This window comes from Egretta garzetta, unplaced genomic scaffold (assembly GCF_000687185.1).
Source record: "Egretta garzetta isolate BGI_Z169 unplaced genomic scaffold, ASM68718v1 scaffold567, whole genome shotgun sequence".
Taxonomy (NCBI): domain Eukaryota; kingdom Metazoa; phylum Chordata; class Aves; order Pelecaniformes; family Ardeidae; genus Egretta; species Egretta garzetta.
Window position 1 is genome coordinate 244841 of NW_009260348.1, and position 18558 is coordinate 263398.

An 18558-nucleotide genomic window follows, 5' to 3' on the forward strand; every position below is an offset into this window, starting at 1 on the left:
AGCAGTCTCCTTTTACTAGCTTTTTTTTCTACTCATCAGTTGGATTTTAAATAATCCTGTAAAATAGGAGCTAATGAAGCAAATATTGATTGTATAACTGGTATGTGTTTCAGCTCTACCAGCATTTTTCTTTCCTTTTGAGTTTTTCTTAATTGAACACAACTTTTTTGCTTTGAGGAGTGGGAATTACTGTCCTTGGCTTTATGTTCTGGAGTCTATTTTGATTGTATAACTTAAGCACTGAGCTTGTATTTCAGGTTAATGGACCTGATGGCATTCTGCAGAATGGAGCTGTGGATGATAACGTGGCTAAAACCAGCCAGCTTCTGGCAGAACTGAATTTCGAAGAAGATGAAGAAGATACCTATTACACAAAGGATCTTCCTGTGCATGCTTGCAGGTGAGACCTAGTCTTTGCCCCAGGCTTCTTATTTCCAGAGGGCAGGAGCGCTTTGTGTGAGTGAAAGGTGTGTGCTAAGAGGATTTTGGGAATTTGAGAGCAACTTCCTTGGAGGCAGCCACATACTGGTAGGCAAATGGTGCCCTCTGGTGAGCTTTTGTGTACGCTCGTTGCTGCCACGTCCAGTAGGATGTCCAGAGGAATAAAAGGCTAATCCAGACGAGGGCGATAACAGTGGGAAGCGTTCAAATACTTGTGACTCAGAACAGATGTTTAGCTCGCATTTAATACTTTCACCAACACTCATGTTCCCTGATCTTCCCGTTATTTCTGTACACTACTAGGTAGTTTAAATCTTGCATTTGAATTTTCCTATAAGCAAGTACACAATCACTTCCTGGTTTGTTGTTTTTTTTTCATTTTGAATTCCAGTTACTGTGGTATCCATGACCCTGCCTGTGTGGTTTACTGTAACACCAGCAAAAAGTGGTTCTGTAATGGACGTGGAAATACATCTGGCAGGTAAATGGTCAAATGATGGACATAACAATGACCATCTTGTTTTAGAGTGTTTGGTTTGAAGTGGTATGATGGCTATGGCTTACATTTTGGTGGTAATTGAAATCTAGTGACTTAAATGTGAGCCTCCAACCTCCTCTTTAGCTTTCCTGCTGTTACTAACTTAAACCTCGACCTCAGCAAAACTTGAATCACTTCTCTGAGGTGAGCTTGCTGCTTCTTCCCCCATCCTGTGTTCATGCAAAGCACAGTAGATCTGATGCTCTTGACCTGTGGAGCTTCAGGAGGCTTCTTTCAATTATCAGTAATGTAAAAAGAATTTTTTACACACTTCCTATTTTCACACTCATCTACCTCAAAGCATTCATGCACTGAGAAACCATTGAAGCTGTGTTAGCAGTATTTTTGCTTGGATAAAAAGAGCAAGATCTTACCAATGTCTGCTGCAGTGTAAATAGGTTTTGTTTGTCTCTTAACTGAGCTGATATATTAAGTAGGGCTAAATCTGAGTTTCCTGTTAACTTCATATAAATGTATGTCCTCTCTGGTTTCAGCCACATTGTTAATCATCTTGTGAGAGCCAAGTGCAAAGAGGTGACTCTCCATAAAGATGGACCTCTAGGAGAGACTGTCTTGGAATGTTATAACTGTGGATGTCGTAATGTGTTTCTCCTTGGCTTTATTCCAGCTAAGGCAGACTCTGTGGTTGTTTTGCTGTGCAGGTGAGAGAATGCCTTTGTTGGCATGTTTGTGTCAAGTCTGTTGCATAACCTTATTTCTAAAGGGCAAGGCTTGCTTTCCTTTTGTACCAAAATATATTTTATACTCTGATTTGCCACCATTTTTCCTTTAAACGATAGTACAGACTTCATGAACTGTATACAAGTAGATAATGCATAGAATCATAGAATGTTTTGGGTTGGAAGGGACCCCTAGAGGTCACCCAGTCCACCCCCCCTGCAGTGAGCAGGGACACCTTTAACCAGATCAGTTTGCTCAGAGCCCCGTCCAACCTGGTCTTGAATGTTTCCAGGGATGCAATAAAGAAACATCCTGTTATACTGGGCAAATGTCTTGCATCTGTTAAAAAAAAAAAAAAGTGTTTCTCCCAAATGAAGCAGTACTTAATGGAAGGAAGGTGGGTTTCCCCTTTGTTAAACTGTGATTTTCACATTGTAAGAGTAACAGATCAGTTCAGAAAGTTACTCTGGAGCCCTACTGGGGTAGTGTCTCTATTACACGGTATGCTGTTCTGTCAGCTCATAGAATAGTTTGAAGACGACAGTGAATTGGAAATTGTTCTCTGATAAGTGCTATTCAAAATCATTATTTTATGATTGTATGTATTTTTATTAAATGCTGTCACTTACCATGTATTTGACAGTAGAAGGTGTGTTTCTACAGAATGAGTTCTCCTATTTGTTTAAACAACAGATGGGAAGTAATCCCGAGTGTTTTCTGATATATATATGTGTGCATAATCTTAATGGACTGTGACCACTTTCAAAGGTGAGTGTCATATTTAATATTTTAGAAGCTGAAATTTTCAGTTCTAGAAACACCCAAGAAATACTACTTATGATACCGAGCCTTCCCTGTGTTGAATTAGCAAATACAGGAGCTAAAAAATTAATTGGCCCAGCAGGCTAGGGTTGTTTTGGGTTTTTTCCTTTTAAGTGAGATGCTCGAATTGATTTAAGAGCACGATAAACCTATTTTTACACTTTACGTGGTAGACTTTTTCTTACACTTGTCTAATTTAATAATTTTTTTCAATGTTTTGGTTGTGCAGGCAGCCATGTGCCAGTCAGAGCAGTTTAAAGGATATTAACTGGGACAGTTCACAGTGGCAGCCTCTTATCCAAGATCGCTGTTTCCTTTCATGGCTGGTAAAGATTCCATCTGAACAGGAACAGTTGAGAGCACGTCAGATTACAGCTCAACAGATCAACAAACTGGAAGAACTTTGGAAGGTATGTGCTACTTCTCAAGTACTGCTTATATTTTACCAAGTGCTACTTTTGTGTTTTTATGAAGGAGGGACAAGACTGTTCTAGCAACTGGATAAAGTAGGGGAACATACTTAAATCACATGAGGTCTGAATCTTGCAAATTTGACAAGCAATGCAACTGGGAGTTGATCGAAGGATTCAGGAGATCATTTATCAAAGTAGGAAGGTTTCACTGTTAGGGTCTTAAGCTCTGTGCAAGTTGCGCTGTTAGGCAATCTGTAAAAAACAACTTTCCTTCGCCATATCAAGTCTTTCACTTGTTTCTGCTTTTTTACATGATGACTAGCTGGGTGGGGAACTGCTAGTCCACACTTGGTATTCAGGTCTTGCTTTTTGAGAAGTTTTTCTGCACATCCTTTAATGCATAACAAACCTGACTGGGTGTGAGTGAGCATGACATGTATAATGTCTTGGTGTGGTTTTAACAGGTTGTTACACCTTGATTGCAGGTTATTATACAACTTCCTGTAGTAGTAAAACTACTAAAAACCAGTTGTTGGTCCTGTTGCACAGCGAGAGCTGTGTACTTGTTTGTACTTAAAGCTTTGAAACAAAACATCTGTGCTTTAAATTCTAGGAAAATCCATCTGCAACCCTTGAGGACTTAGAAAAGCCTGGTGTTGATGAAGAACCGCAGCATGTCCTGCTTAGATATGAAGATGCTTATCAGTACCAAAATATATTTGGGCCTCTAGTCAAGCTTGAGGCAGACTATGACAAGAAACTCAAGGAGTCTCAGGTAATATGCTTGAAATATGTCTGTTTGAGGGGGCTTCTGACCAGTACCACACAGTTTCTGTTAATGGCATAAAAGGAAGGCTCAAGTGCAATAAATGTCTTTATTACAGTACTATAGTCGAGTCTCCATTCCTGGAGGTATTTGGAAGATGGGTGGACAAGGTGCTTAGGGACATGGTTTAGTAGTGGACAGGTACGGCTGGACTTAATGATCTTAAAGGTCTTTTCCAACCAAATGATTCTCTGATTCTGTTGTATCACAGTAATTACAGTAGCAATGGTGATGTGCAGGGAGAGGAAAGAAAAATCCTCAAACTGGGGTTTTAAAAAGGACCTTGAAGCGCTTGGGAACTTCCCTCTTTTCTGTGTTCAAAGTTTTGTCTTTCCAAGAACCATATTCTGTCATAGAGCTGTGCAACTTGGCCCTCATTTTACCTCATAACCTGTAGCTACCTTTGTCAGTCAGAGTTTCTAGTCAAACATGAATTACATGAGGTCATGCAAGCGCTTGGTGAATGTGTTTAAAAGTGGAGGGAGGGAATAACGCAGATGGTGGTTAGGACTTTGTTTTGCATTAAGTAACTCATGTAGAACAGAATTATCTTCTTACGGACTGAGTTCACGCCATCTGCAGAACAGATACAGATCTTTGTCTACACTGTGACACTGGAGCAGCAAGTTTTATATTTCTCTACTATTTTGAAGTATAGGACAGCGAGGCCTGTGGTAGTTGTCAAACAGCGCTCTCAGAACATAATAAATGCCTTTTTCTTTACCATCAGACCCAAGATAACATCACGGTCAGATGGGACCTGGGCTTGAACAAGAAAAGAATTGCTTATTTCACTTTGCCAAAGACTGATTCAGGTAACGACAGCTTGATTGCATGTTTTGTCTGGGGTTTTTTTATGCCTGGTGAATAACATCAGTGTTTAAAGAACTGTGATGATATAAGATGTAAGTTTTTTGTGTTGGGGGATGGTTGGTCATTGGTGAATATTCTGAGAGTGTTTTTTCCTTCCTTTGTAGATATGCGTCTTATGCAAGGAGATGAGATCTGCTTGAGGTATAAGGGAGACCTGGCTCCTTTATGGAAAGGAATTGGTCATGTTATCAAAGTTCCTGATAGTATCCTTTACTTAGGGAGCCTTCAGGAAGGCTTAACCGAAGGTTGAAATCTCTCCGAGAGATCTCTAAATATGTATAAAAGTAATTTTGAGATAATTCTAATTTGTCATGGGGGTTTGCTAAAAATATCAAAATTGGGGAAAATAAAATTCAAATTTTTGCTATAGATTACTACTTAACGAGGTTCTACAGATTATGGTGATGAGATAGCCATCGAGCTGAGGAGCAGCGTTGGAGCGCCTGTGGAAGTTACTCATAACTTCCAAGTGGATTTTGTATGGAAGTCTACTTCATTTGACAGGTATTGAGAAAGCACTTCAGAACTTGGCGGACAGTGGGTGCAGTTAGTGTGTATATTTTTCTTTACCTTCAGCGGGGATTTTTGAACAAGAAAAGCTGTAGTGTTTCGTGACACTAGCAACCAGAAATATGAGTATGCCCAATGTATCAAGTCTATGAACACGATACCTGGTTCATAAAAGCAACAGGCCTAACTTTTACTAGAAACAGAATTAATCTGAAAGCCATCAAACTGTCAATTTGTCTCATTTTGAAGGCACGCTTAAGGTTTGTTGCAAATCCATCAAGGGGGGAGAGTTTACCTTATGTTTAGCAACACTTGGAATATAAGAAGAAAAACTATTTTGCAGTTCAACTTCCTGAACACCATTCCCTTGTGAAGTGGTCTCTGGCTTTAGTTGGCATTCCTAAACTTGGAATCGCTTTAACTAGCTGAAATTTGAAGGCATTTGAATCAGCTGTGAGGTCAGTAGGCGTCAGATGTGTCTGTACTGCATTTTGTAAGACAGGAGTTTGTTTATTATCCTGAGAGATACGCTGGGTACAAATTTTCCTCAGGTCTTGCACCTAAAATTACTGTTGCAGGCTCTGTCAAAGGCTGGTGTTTCTCTACACAAATTCCTGTTTATAATACTTCATAGTATTCACACAGGGAAAAACAAGATCTGTGTTTTCAGAGTTGCAATTTTTGTCTCTTAATTCTGTTAGCAAATGTTCCACATTGTTATCTTTTTTTTTCTGAGGTATATTTTAATTTGTGCATGATGTCTAATTAACCTTTGTGTAGGACACTTGCGGACAGTTGTATCTGAGGTCATAGCATTTTTTTTTCTGTCCTTCCCTTATTTCAGAATGCAGAGTGCTTTAAAAACATTTGCTGTGGATGAGACTTCAGTGTCTGGGTACATCTATCACAAACTGTTAGGTCACGAGGTAGAAGATGTAATTATTAAATGCCAATTGCCAAAGCGCTTTACAGCACAAGGACTTCCTGATCTCAACCATTCTCAGGTAACCTCATCTCCTTTTTACTACACACAACGAATATGACAAAGGATTTATGAATAGAGGTTGAACAACTTCGTAACTTCCTACGCATTGAATGCTAAATAGCAATAAAAATGAATTTTATAGGTTTATGCTGTGAAGACTGTCCTGCAGCGTCCTCTGAGCCTTATTCAGGGTCCCCCTGGTACCGGAAAAACAGTGACATCAGCCACAATCGTCTATCATCTGGCTAGACAGGGCAATGGGTAAGAACTGTTCTCTTTAAATCTTTATGTATGAGGTGAATGGTTGAAGAATCAACTTGATTTTAAAAATGAATTGGTGTCATTGAACTAGAAAGGTTTTATAGAAGTATATTTTTCTGGGAAGACTTGTGCTTATTTCAGAAAATATTCTTCTCCAGCATATTCTTAGGGAACATGTGTCGTGACGTGATTTTTGTTACTAGTCTAGTGGAAAAAAGTTCACAGCTCGTTGAGACTTTTTGTTTCATTTTTTTTTTTCAAGGCCTGTGTTAGTCTGTGCTCCGAGTAATATAGCTGTAGATCAGCTGACTGAAAAGATCCATCAAACTGGACTGAAAGTGGTTCGTCTGTGTGCTAAGAGTCGTGAGGCAATTGACTCTCCTGTGTCCTTCCTGGCATTGCATAACCAGATCAGAAACATGGATAGGTAAGAAGTGGTTGAGGGAGGCAGGGGACCAACAAAACCAATCTAAGTGTTGTGATGGACACAACCAATTAACTCTGTAATGATGACAACATGTATTTGCTTGATGGGATAAGTTTTTTGGTTATATACATGTCACTTATTTCTACAAATGAGTTCCACTGTAATCCTGCTAAGTTGTTAATTGGGACATAAAGCAAAATTCCTTTTTTTTTTTTTTTCAGCATGCCAGAGCTTCAAAAACTGCAGCAGCTTAAAGATGAAACTGGAGAACTGTCATCTGCCGATGAGAAACGTTACCGTGCGCTGAAACGAACAGCAGAGCGTGAATTACTTATGGTAAGGTTCCATCAGTTCTAGCATCTCAAATGATTGCCTTATCCCACTTGAGGTTTAGTTGCAATTTGCTGGCGGAGATCAGAGTACGATTTAACTTTTGGGGGGATTCCTGGAATGGTATTGAATACTTGTCTGTGTATAAATATTGTCAATTGATATCCTTCTTGATTAATTTCAGCTGCATTTCTCTCTCAGAATGCAGATGTGATCTGTTGCACGTGTGTGGGAGCTGGTGATCCAAGGCTTGCAAAAATGCAGTTCCGCTCCATTCTGATCGATGAAAGCACACAGGCTACCGAGCCAGAGTGCATGGTGCCAGTTGTCCTGGGAGCAAAGCAGGTAGGAGCTGTTGGATTTCATTAAAGAAAATAAGTGTTTATAAACACAGGAAGTAGGATCAAGCAGTAACATTCACAGTGTAGGTACATGGGGCTACAAAGTCCTTTCCTTTCATGGAAGATGCTTCCATCATATAGATCCAGTTGACTTTATTTTGTGTTAGTCCTGTTGTTTTTCTGTTTCCATGGCATAATCTTTGCCTTTGTTGGCCTGGTTGGAAAAATCTGGAGACTGACTAAGATTTTATTTGAAAATGATCAGCTGAATACCTAATTGACACTAAAGGTTTATAAGCCTTAGATTAGATCTGAAGCTTGTTACAAATCAGACTGATTAGTTCCAAATGCATTTTATAGTAGGATATTGCTATCGTTTCTAGCTATTGGGCAAGTTTCAGAAAATACCAACTGAGATCCAACTTTCTTTTCCATAGCTTATTCTTGTGGGTGACCACTGCCAGCTTGGTCCTGTTGTGATGTGTAAAAAAGCTGCCAAGGCTGGCCTGTCTCAGTCTCTCTTCGAGAGGCTTGTGGTGCTGGGGATTCGGCCGATTCGCCTGCAAGTGCAGTATCGCATGCATCCTGCACTCAGCGCTTTTCCATCCAATATCTTCTATGAGGGTTCACTCCAGAATGGTGTTACTGCAGGTAAGCAAGAATAGTGCTTCTGCAAATTACTTTCTCTTCCATTCATTAAGGATCAAAGGAAAGATTCTTTAATCTAGATGAGGTTTTTTTAATACATTTACTTAAAAAGAGAGTTGCCACTGCACTTACAGTTTTGAGTCTTTAAGGTGCTTTGATATGAAAATGAGTTTTCTTGCTCGTAAAGCAGTGCTAACTCTTTTACTTGCTGTTTTTGTGCTCTTCAGCAGACCGTGTGAAAAAAGGTTTTGATTTCCAGTGGCCACAGCCAGATAAGCCAATGTTTTTCTATGTTACACAAGGACAGGAAGAAATTGCCAGCTCAGGCACCTCTTACTTGAACAGGTAAACAAAATCAATAGTGAGATATAAACTTACACTGGGAGGAAGTATTTTTAAGTATCTCAAATGTAAGGGAGATTGTTAAATGAATCTGTTAATAATCCTTGGAGACAGTCATGATTAATGAAGTCAAGGGAAAGTGCAATATACAGTTCCCGCTGCAACCCAAATATCTAAGCATTTCTGTGCTGTTCAGAATCTCTGCAACAAAATTTATAGCATTCTATATTCACCATAACTTGTGGCACCTTGTGATGTGAAGGCATAACAGCTAAATAAGGGCTTGTGCTTTTGAAGAAGAGTTACTCTCTGTGAAGGTGGTATCTGTGCTTCAGATGAGCCAACCCACAGACCTCAAATACAGTGTGTGCTGGGATACAGTCCTTCAGTGCTATCGATTCTTATGTTCTGCAGTGTTCCTTCTAAACTAATAAAATGCTGTTTCCTATTAACAGCTATGATTGAAATTACTTGTGTACCTTTTTTAATAAAAGCTGCCCTCAAGGATAGTGCAGGCTAAGCCACATTTTGGAGTTGATTTGCCCCAGGCTCCCTTTACTGTAAACGAAGAGAAAAAGGCATCTCCAGTGGGAGCAGTTCAGATCTTAAGTGGGTCTGAGTTGTTCTGTGGAGGTGTGTGTTTTCCTTCACTGGTAGTGTAAGGAGCATGGGACAATTTAAGTGCCTAATACGTGGGATGAATTTGAGCCAGCAAGTAAGCTGACTGCAGTTGCAGCAGGAAATGCTGATCAAGGCCCATTTCGAAGCCAAAATTCCAGTAGGTCCTGAAGCAGAGTCCCAAGTCTTAGATTTTTGGTAGGGGTGTAAAAGGGATGGGAATTTAACTTTCTTTTTTCTGCCCATTCCAACTTCTTTTTCAAAGAGTGAGCTTGAAACATTTTGCTTGTCTTGGTTGTATGCATTTGTTCACGTGCCTGGAAGGGAAACCAGACCAACTTATGAAAAATATCTGCTGTGATATTTTTAATCTGTCTGTTTCATGAACAGCATGTGCAAGACTGCTGAATGCGGCAAGCCAGATTGTGCACAAACAAATGGCACAATAGTTGGCTGACAGGGAGATTGGCATTAAAAACATTCTATATTTAAAACTTTAAGATAAAGCAACTGAAGGATCTGTTTGCACAGCAGGCTGGAACATTTTTAATGATCTCACTCAAAGTACATGTGTACATTTAACTCTACTAAGAAATTCCATTTCAGAATGACGACCACTATTAATTTTGCTATTCCAGGAAGTGTAGTCGTGTAGTTCTGAGAAAGTGGAGGTGTATATTAAGGAGAAATTTTCCGTCTGCGACCTTTGTTTGAGGTGTTGGCTCTTGCCCATGTTCCTATGGCTGAGAAAATCTATGCATGGCCTAAGTCAAGAGGTGAATGTTCCTGCAAAGCTTAAGCCAAATTAATTGGAGTGCTCAAGCAATGCAGTGTCAAATTGGTCTTTTCCTTGAGGTAGCCTTTCTGACAAAAGGCTAGCACAGCATATATGTTCAAGTTTTTTAGACCCATTAATTTACAAAAAGGTAGACCTAATGCCTTGATTCCCCTTACATAAACAAATCTCTCTCTCTAGGACGGAAGCTGCCAATGTGGAGAAGATAACTACAAAGCTATTGAAAGCTGGTGCCAAACCAGATCAGATTGGCATTATTACTCCTTATGAAGGTCAACGATCCTATCTGGTGCAGTACATGCAATTCAGTGGTTCCTTGCATACAAAGCTCTACCAGGTACGGAGTCATTGCACAAACAAGAACACTTGGATACAGAGAAGCTAGAAAAGTCAGATGTTGTGAAACTTCACAATATTTTCATTTTTAGGCTGGCTTCTTAGGCGTCAGTCTGTGTTTATTTAGTAATTTTAGAGCGCTTTAGTTGATTGTAGTTAAAATAGACCAGGGAGAAGAGTTTAGGAGGTAAGTGTCAGGGGAGCAGTTGGCCAGATGAAGGAGAAAGCCCTGTTGAGGTCTGTGTTGAAAGGAAGGCTTCAGTGAGTCCATCCTCTGAGGACTCATTGAGGCACAGAAGGGAGAGGTCATTAGTGCTTCAGCTGTGGAAAAGCTTCAGTCAGCTTGTGTCTTAGATCAAGGCATCAAGCCAAGAGACACGCAGGAAACCAAGCTCCATAAATTTTGATGGTCATACTACTTATTTGCTTGGGAATATGTCCTCCCAACAGTGGAACTCCTCTACCAAACATTAAAATTTGTTGCTACAAGCAGGGCGGTTGTACGTTTACTGTAGTCTGTTTTGCAATATTGAGAACTTGGTCAGTGTTTTCACTGAAGGAAAACTTGGTGGAAATACTTCTACTTTTGCCAGGAATGATCTGTCCTTCTGATTCAGGTTTCTTGGGAGCTGTGAGCAGCAGTGCTAATTTGGAGCTGTCTTACTACGAGGTTTTGGAATAGTCAGAAGTCTTTTTGGCAACATACCTAGAAAAGGGATGCTTTCCATAGTGCAAATGCCAGTTTGGGGGAAATATGAGAACCATAAAGTAGTGAGCATAAAAGTAATTTGTCCTCAACTGAGACTGTCTGTTCTCCTTTAGGGAAACTATTTAGTGACCAGTGGAATTAATCAAATGATTTGTCATTACAAAAATAACATATTTGTCAAATGATGGGAACTGCTAGTGCACAGCCAATGCATTTTGTAATGCCTGTTGGTAGCATAACTGTTTTGCACTGTGCTTCCGTGATTTACATGTTTTCCTCTGTTTCAGGAAGTGGAAATTGCAAGTGTGGATGCCTTCCAGGGACGAGAGAAGGACTTTATTATCCTCTCTTGTGTGAGGGCCAATGAACACCAAGGAATAGGGTTTCTGAATGACCCCAGGCGTCTTAACGTAGCTCTTACAAGAGCAAGGTAAAGTAAAATTGGGCAAATTTTTATTCTAGAGACCTAATTTGGTCTGCTAAAGCATTGATACAGTCGGACTAACAAAAGGTCTGTGTTTTGTGGGGAGCAGTCCCATTCCCCGTCCGGTTTAAGGGAGCCTTGAATGATTTCCACATTCCCTACAATTTACAAGAGCGTTCTCAGCCTGATCAGTATTACCACTTTGGCATCGTTAGCTTGTAGAAGCTGCCATGTCATTCCCCTTTGTTTGCAGACAGAACCCTTCCTTTCATCCACTTCTTTATCCCTTCCAGGAACCTTTTTTTTTACCATTTTGCTTCTCTTAAAATGGATTTGATTACTGAGAAGGGTAGTGTGGAGTCAATATTATCTTGGTTGGCTTCCTTTGGTTTCTGTAAGTTTTAAGCCAATACCCTGTGGTTGGTTGAGTACAGATGTGTTTGGCAAGCCTGCAAAAGGAAACTTGTGATTATTGAGAAACTGGCTGCAGCAATCTCCTTTCAAGTGTTTTGTCATACTACAGAAATCATCTGCCGCAAACAAAACAATTGAGTCAGGGTCTCCTGCACCCACTGTCATGGGCTGCTGTTAATATGCCTGGATTTACTGCAAGAGAAATGGACTTCAAGGTTGTTCTGACATTAATATGTAACATGGCTTTATTTTTAGTCAATCTTAGTTTCTCTGTCTGCTGTTGTACAGGTATGGAGTGATTATTGTTGGGAACCCAAAAGCGCTGTCCAAACAACCACTTTGGAATCACCTGTTGAATTACTACAAGGAGCAGAAGGTTCTGGTGGAGGGACCACTGAATAACCTCCGGGAAAGCCTCATGCAGTTCAGCAAGCCCCGGAAACTGGTCAATACCATCAACCCAGTAAGCTGACCTCTCCTCTCTCTCATGTTTGCAGAGTGAAGTAGATTGATCGGTTACAAATGGGTGGGATAAACAGTCCCCACATAGCCTCACACCCCCATAACTTCCCATTTTTTGTTGCCTAATTAATGCAATGTGACCCAAATAAGCTGCTTCAGCTGTTTCTAAGTTGAGAGCTTGAAGAAAAGCCTTTTTGGTGCTTTTTTTATTGCTCTTTATTTGCTGCAAAATTTTATGAGGGGGGGTAGCTTCTGAGGTGAACGAAACAAACTGTCTTGTGTAGAAACTGCAAGCTCATTAGGCATGTGTGCTTAATAGCACTGTACTTTAATCCTCAACCTACAAGTTTTATACTTAGTCCTTTAACATAAGTAGTCATTTGGGCGGGGGGAAAGCTTGTCAGCCATCGCAAGGGCAGTCGTAGGAACAGAGCAAGTGAAGAACTATCATCAGAACCTCAAAATAGACTGAAAGTTCATTAAGTGTCTCACAGTTTGAGATAGATTGCCTGTAGAATGGTTTTTTTTCTTGTTGTCATGATGTAATGGAAATGGTAGTTGGATGTTTTCCATGTATTAGAACTAGTTAAGTTTCCTCAGCACTTGTAAAGTATGCATTATCTGTGAAGTTTAACTGGATTTTTACCCAAAATAACTTATACTGAAGTTGCAGTTCAAAGTTTTCTATGCAAAGGATTTGTCTAACTCCTATAATGCTTCCAGGGTGCCCGTTTCATGACTACTGCCATGTATGATGCACGTGAGGCTATTATTCCAGGATCTGTCTATGACCGGAGCAGTCAAGGTAAACAAAGCTATCAAAATTAACACCTTTAGAGATGGGGGGGGGTGGGGTGTCCCCAACTAGTCCTTGGGGTGTGGTCTCTTACAGACTTCACTTTTAAATGTTTGAAGAGCCACTACAGGAAAAATACAGAATTTAAGAACTGAAACTGTTCATGATGTGCCTGGATTTTGTTCTCTGTATATAGAAGCCCCTGCGGTCTAACGTGATGTTTGCAGAGCAAGTAAAAATTGAGGGGAAAGGCTCTGTGTGTGTTTAAGCATTTCAGGAATCTTAGATGGTGCTGTAGAAGAGTAACTGTAGAGAAGAACGTGTGTTAGATGAGTCTCTGAAATTTTCAAGTGTGGAATAAACAGAGAACTAGAAATATTGGTGGATCTTGGCAGTGGTAGGCTTGTCCGTTCAATTTCTGATTGTGATTTATCCTGCTCGCGACTCCTCCCATTACTGTTAAAAGCTGCAATATGAATTAATTTTTAAATACTTGGGATGCCTGAAATCATTGTGGCTTTTCCTCCCCTCCCCAGGGCGCCCATCCAACATGTACTTCCAAACCCATGACCAGATCGGGATGATAAGTGCTGGCCCCAGCCATGTCACTGCTATGAACATTCCTATCCCCTTCAACCTCGTGATGCCACCGATGCCACCACCGGGATACTTTGGCCAGGCTAACGGACCAGCCGCAGGTACGGGGGTGAGGGTGAAATGGTACAAAAAGCCATGTGTTAGGGCTGAAGTCAGAGAACGGTTTTTGCTACTCCTGCAGCAGTGCTGGTGAGAGTAGATAACGATGTGCTTTGCTAATAAATCTGAGTTGTATGGAGTACAAACACAACAGCACTGCAGCCTCCAGTGTCCCTTTGCCATGTCTACGCTGGTGGTTATGCCTTTTGAGTACATGTAAAGCATTGCCTCTCGTGAGTGATGAAGTTTTTAGAGAAAAATAGTTAATTCTCACATGTTTACGTGTGTAAGGCCTCTCACTGTTGGTTGGGATAAACGCTTTTCCAGGACGTGGGGCGCCAAAAGGAAAGACTGGTCGTGGTGGGCGCCAGAAAAATCGTTTTGGGATTCCTGGAACTAGTCAGTCAAACCTTCCAAATAGTCAAGCGAGCCAAGATGTGGTGTCCCAGCCTTTCTCCCAGGGTCCACTGACTCAGGGGTATATCTCCATGAGTCAGCCATCGCAGATGAGTCAGCCTGGGCTCTCCCAACCAGAATTATCACAGGTAAGCAGAATTTGATGTCTAGTCTGCTCCTTTTCCTGGGTTTTCTGTCTGTGATCTGTGTGCATGTGCATCTTTGTTCTCTAATACTGAGGAAAATGGAAACTAAAACAGTTTTCGATGACTCAGCCACAGATTTTGTACTGCTCCGCTTGGTGGACTGGCTAAGTACCCTCAGGTGTAAAAGTGAAATGGTGCGTGTATGGACTTCAACTCGAGCCTTAACTTTGAACTGCTGGCCTGTTCAACAGCCAGCTATTGCAAAAGCCTATGTATTTGTGGAAATCCTGCAGCAAAAAGAGTAGATTTTTTTTTTAAAAAAAAAAAACAAACACCAAAAACAAAAACAAAAAACCAACAACAACAAAAAAACAAAACCAAAAAACCCCACAACCAAACAAAAATAATCCCCAACAAACCCAAACCTCTCAGACTTTACCATTAACCTGGGCTGCCAGGCATTCTGCTTTGTAAGGGAGCACTTGAGCTTGATAATGAGTAGGAGGCTTAACACACACACACTTTCATTTTCAGGACAGTTACCTTGGTGATGAGTTTAAATCTCAGATTGACGTGGCGCTGTCACAGGACTCTACTTACCAGGGTGAACGTGCATATCAACATGGCGGAGTGACGGGACTGTCACAGTATTAGAGTGTAAGGCACCTGAGGTTCACTCCTCTCCTTACTCCCTGATTCAAGTTCATGAACACAGTGGCTGTCTTAAGAGCGATGTTCCTAACGCAGCTGTTTCGCTTGCTTGCTTTCAGGTTGAGGAAGAAGAGCTAAGCTTGTGTGGAGCTTAGTTCATCAGCATTTTATTCTGGGTAATAAAAAAAATAAAATAAAATGGATACCTGTTTTCCACTGCTAAAACTGAAGCACCACTGTGTGAGAGCAACAGGAGAAAGAAACCAACCAACGGAGAGGAGAGAAAGAGAAAGGAGCGCGCGAGAGAGAGCCCACTGCTAGCTCACTGAGACAAGGAGACTGACCGGAGAGGAGAGAGAGCACCGAAGGACTGGCTGGCGCCTCACGGGGAAGGCAACTCACCCTGAAATGAGTGGTCAGCTGAGTCCCTGCTCCCCCAGTCAAAGCAGCTTGAGAGAAGGGCCTTAAGCAGGTTTCACTTCATTCCATACTTCTCTTTGCGAGCAGGGCATTACTTTTCAGAGCAGATGGGGAGAGGAAAACCCTCATCTCAGAGTTGTTCTCGTTTTAAAGGGGTACTATATTTTAGCAGTAACTGTTTACATTTTAGAAGCAGAGTATCTTGAGAGAGAGAGAGAGAGTTCCTGACTAAGTGACAGCAAGCCAAGCAGAAATCCAGCGGAACGTAGCTGATGCTCAACTCTGAGATGCAGGTTTTGTTGTCCAACACTGGCTCTGAAATCCTAGTGTCATCGTGTCGCCCACATTCTGAACGGGTCTTTCGTGACAAGGTGGTTTTAAAGAGATTCTTTCAAAGGAGCACTGAATTTTTAGTAGTTTTGTCTCTGAATTCTTAGTGGTGGACCTGGGAGATCCTTGTTCTGAGAAGCTTACAAAAAAGTTTAAAACAAAACTAAATTAGAGCACCAACCTTGAGAACTTTCAGTGTGATTAAAAGTTGCAGCAATCAGCCTCTTCTTCCTACATTGGATAGCAGTTAGAGTGAAAGGAGCCTGCGCGCTCGAGCAGGAGGAGGGTTTCAAAGTGTTTTCTGTATGCTTTAAGTGGCTACTGTCTGGACTCTACTCTGTGAAAAACAAGCCTTTCTGTAAGATGAACTTTGCGCTTGAAAGGGGATGGGTTCCTGTGCCCTTCGGCCCTGGAGGATAAGATGCTAACAGGCCTGCTTTACTCGCTCCCTCAGACCTGGGGAAGAAGTAGTGGAAACTGGGGATTATATTGGTTTTGAAGTAAAGACTCTACAATGCTACCGAAGCAGGTTGGAAAAATGGACAAAGCAGGCAGTTGTTGGAAGGTGGCCTCTGATAGCTGGGTATAATTAGAGATAATGGGTTAGGCTTTTGTGTGGCTTCTTCGGTGATTAATGCAGATAGCTGAAAGATTCAGGTGTTGAAAAACCAAACCCGGAGCCTATTTTTCAGGTAGTGGACACTGCTGTGCCATCGATGCTGGCTTGAGAAATAGCTGGAAGTCAAAACTGAAAACAGCACATAAGAGAAGCCATCCAATTTCTAAGTTGTACCCATGTCTTAAATAAGTCATATGGGAACACTGGGAGCATTTTATTTCTGTCTAAACCTTTTTAGAAACAGCGCAGAGAATTTAAAATTCCTACAGACCCATTTTTATCAGATCCCTAAATTAGACTAACCTCTACCTCCCAATTGGCAAAGAACAGTAGAGCGTGATTCACTAACCTAGGTGTTTTTAAAGTTTGAATTAAGTTAGCTTTATACTCAAAGGGCTCCAAGTGTTTCTAGTCTTTTTTTGGGGGGGAACTCAAAATACCTCTCATATGAATGTACTTAAATGACGTAAAAACCCACTTTTTGTAACTGGGGGGGAAAGCCCTTTCATTACTGTCCTTTCTGTAGATTGTTGACCCGCTTTCATAACCTGTATTTGCTGTAGTTTTCCGGAGTGTCTCTCCCCCAGTGCAGACCTGGTGTAGCACACCCACAAACCGTGAGTAGCGTGCACATAAACATGGAGCAGGTGTTCAAAATTTTCTTTCAGTCCTGCAGCGAACGTAGTTCAAGAACTGCAAAAGAAACTTTCCAGAAACGAAACCCATTCTTTTCTCATAAAAAGCCTCCAGAGTTTAGACTTCTAAAACGTGAAAGAATGGAGACACAGGCCACCTTCCTTCCTTGTAAGATGGACTGTTTTATTTATTAACATTGCCGAAGGGCTTTTTAATTTTTTTTTTCCTTCTGTAGGCTGCATAGCTGCATAGACTTTTCCGATAGGTTTAAGCTGTAACCCCTCTGTGCAATGCAATCCATTTGAGTAATGTAACCCCCTCCTCTCCCCTCACCCCCTTTATTTCACTGATGGGAATGCTTGCCTCTGCTTTGTGCTGGTTTTTTCCTTTGTAGCAGTTACTCTGAGTTTTATAAATCCAGACATCAGTGCTAGCACGGTGTTAACTCTTTTTTGATTTTGTCTCAGTTTGTTTTAAACCTGTTTGTCATCAATAAAATATTAATAAACAGCTCTTGCATTCAAGGTGGCCCCTAACTTTCAATGATGAAACCATGCACCATTCATTAAACCTTAGTCCGATTGTATAAACTGCCAAGTTTATTACTTTTCTTAAACACAGACTGGTACAAAAGTGTGGTGTGTGCACAGTGTACACAGGTAAGCAGATGGAGGGTGAAGACACGGTCCAATGCCCTACCCCTGTCCCTCCTCTGGCTCACAGGGGCCTGTTCTGTGCCCAGCGCCGGGGTGCAGGGGCAGAGCCGCAGGAGGTGCGAGGGGCTGGAGGTGACCTGGAACCTCTCCTCCCTCCTGCTTCCCTTGTGCTGCAGTAAACGTGGAAAGAGCTCAGCAAAGCTTGGCCTGGCTGGCTCGGGCTCTACTGCAGCACAGTGCCAGCCTTTAGGCCTGGTCTCAGCACCACCCTGTGTGTAAGCTCAGTGCAGCGACTGCGGGGCTGTCTGGGTGTCTGGCCACTGCTGTAACCCACCCTCCTCCCACCCCTTCCCCCCCTCTTGCTGCTTGGGGGGGGACAGTTGCCCTCTGTCCTCTTGGAGAGCCGGGTAAGCCCCGCATTAAATGAGCTGAGCCCTTAGTCTGCCACAGCACAAAACCCAAATACTTCAAGCTTTTCTTGATCCTGCCCACCTTAAATGTGAAAGAAACAGCTCCTGCTTGCTTTAGTTAAATCCTACTCTAAGCCCTTAAAACATTTAAGTGCTTGAAATGGGTTGCAGCACAGCTCGTGTTCAGCTGCTGGAGTAAAGCGGGGCTGGCCCCCGCCCGGGGCTCGCTGCTCCTCCGTGGCGCTGTCAGGAACCACGTTTGGATGCGAGAAGGTTCGTACGCTACCGGACTAAAGCACTTGAGCTGCTCCCCTCTGGGCCTTGGCTACGCAGGTCAGGGCTGGTAGCAAAAACCCGCTCACAGGGGAGACAGACAGACGGACGTTCCTCTGCAAACCCAGGAGTGGTTAAACCTTAGTGCTTCCCCCGAGGGAGAAGGCCCAGCTTAGCCTGGTAATACTTCATCAGACGCTGAAGACGATACAACATCAGTACAGAAACAACAACAAAATAATAATTCTGCTATGTTGTCAGGTTCCAAGTTTAAAAAAAAAAAAAAACAACAAACAAAAAAATTCAAGTCTAACTCAGATGCCTTTTCCCTC

General features: G+C 41.8%; 1 protein-coding gene across 1 annotated transcript; it reads left to right on the forward strand.

The window, feature by feature from the left end:
• Positions 1 to 224: 224 nt before the first annotated feature.
• UPF1 (UPF1 RNA helicase and ATPase) lies at positions 225 to 15071 on the forward strand (the record flags this gene model as incomplete). Its single annotated transcript, XM_035898166.1, has 23 exons — positions 225 to 400; positions 833 to 922; positions 1474 to 1641; positions 2712 to 2892; positions 3509 to 3670; positions 4452 to 4536; positions 4699 to 4797; positions 4990 to 5098; positions 5949 to 6108; positions 6232 to 6350; positions 6613 to 6777; positions 6999 to 7113; positions 7309 to 7452; positions 7886 to 8099; positions 8324 to 8441; positions 10033 to 10189; positions 11185 to 11327; positions 12024 to 12198; positions 12921 to 13002; positions 13530 to 13691; positions 14017 to 14234; positions 14766 to 14888; positions 15002 to 15071. Coding segments are annotated over 22 exons (3162 nt in total), but the record flags the coding sequence as incomplete, so codon positions are not given.
• Positions 15072 to 18558: the final 3487 nt, after the last annotated feature.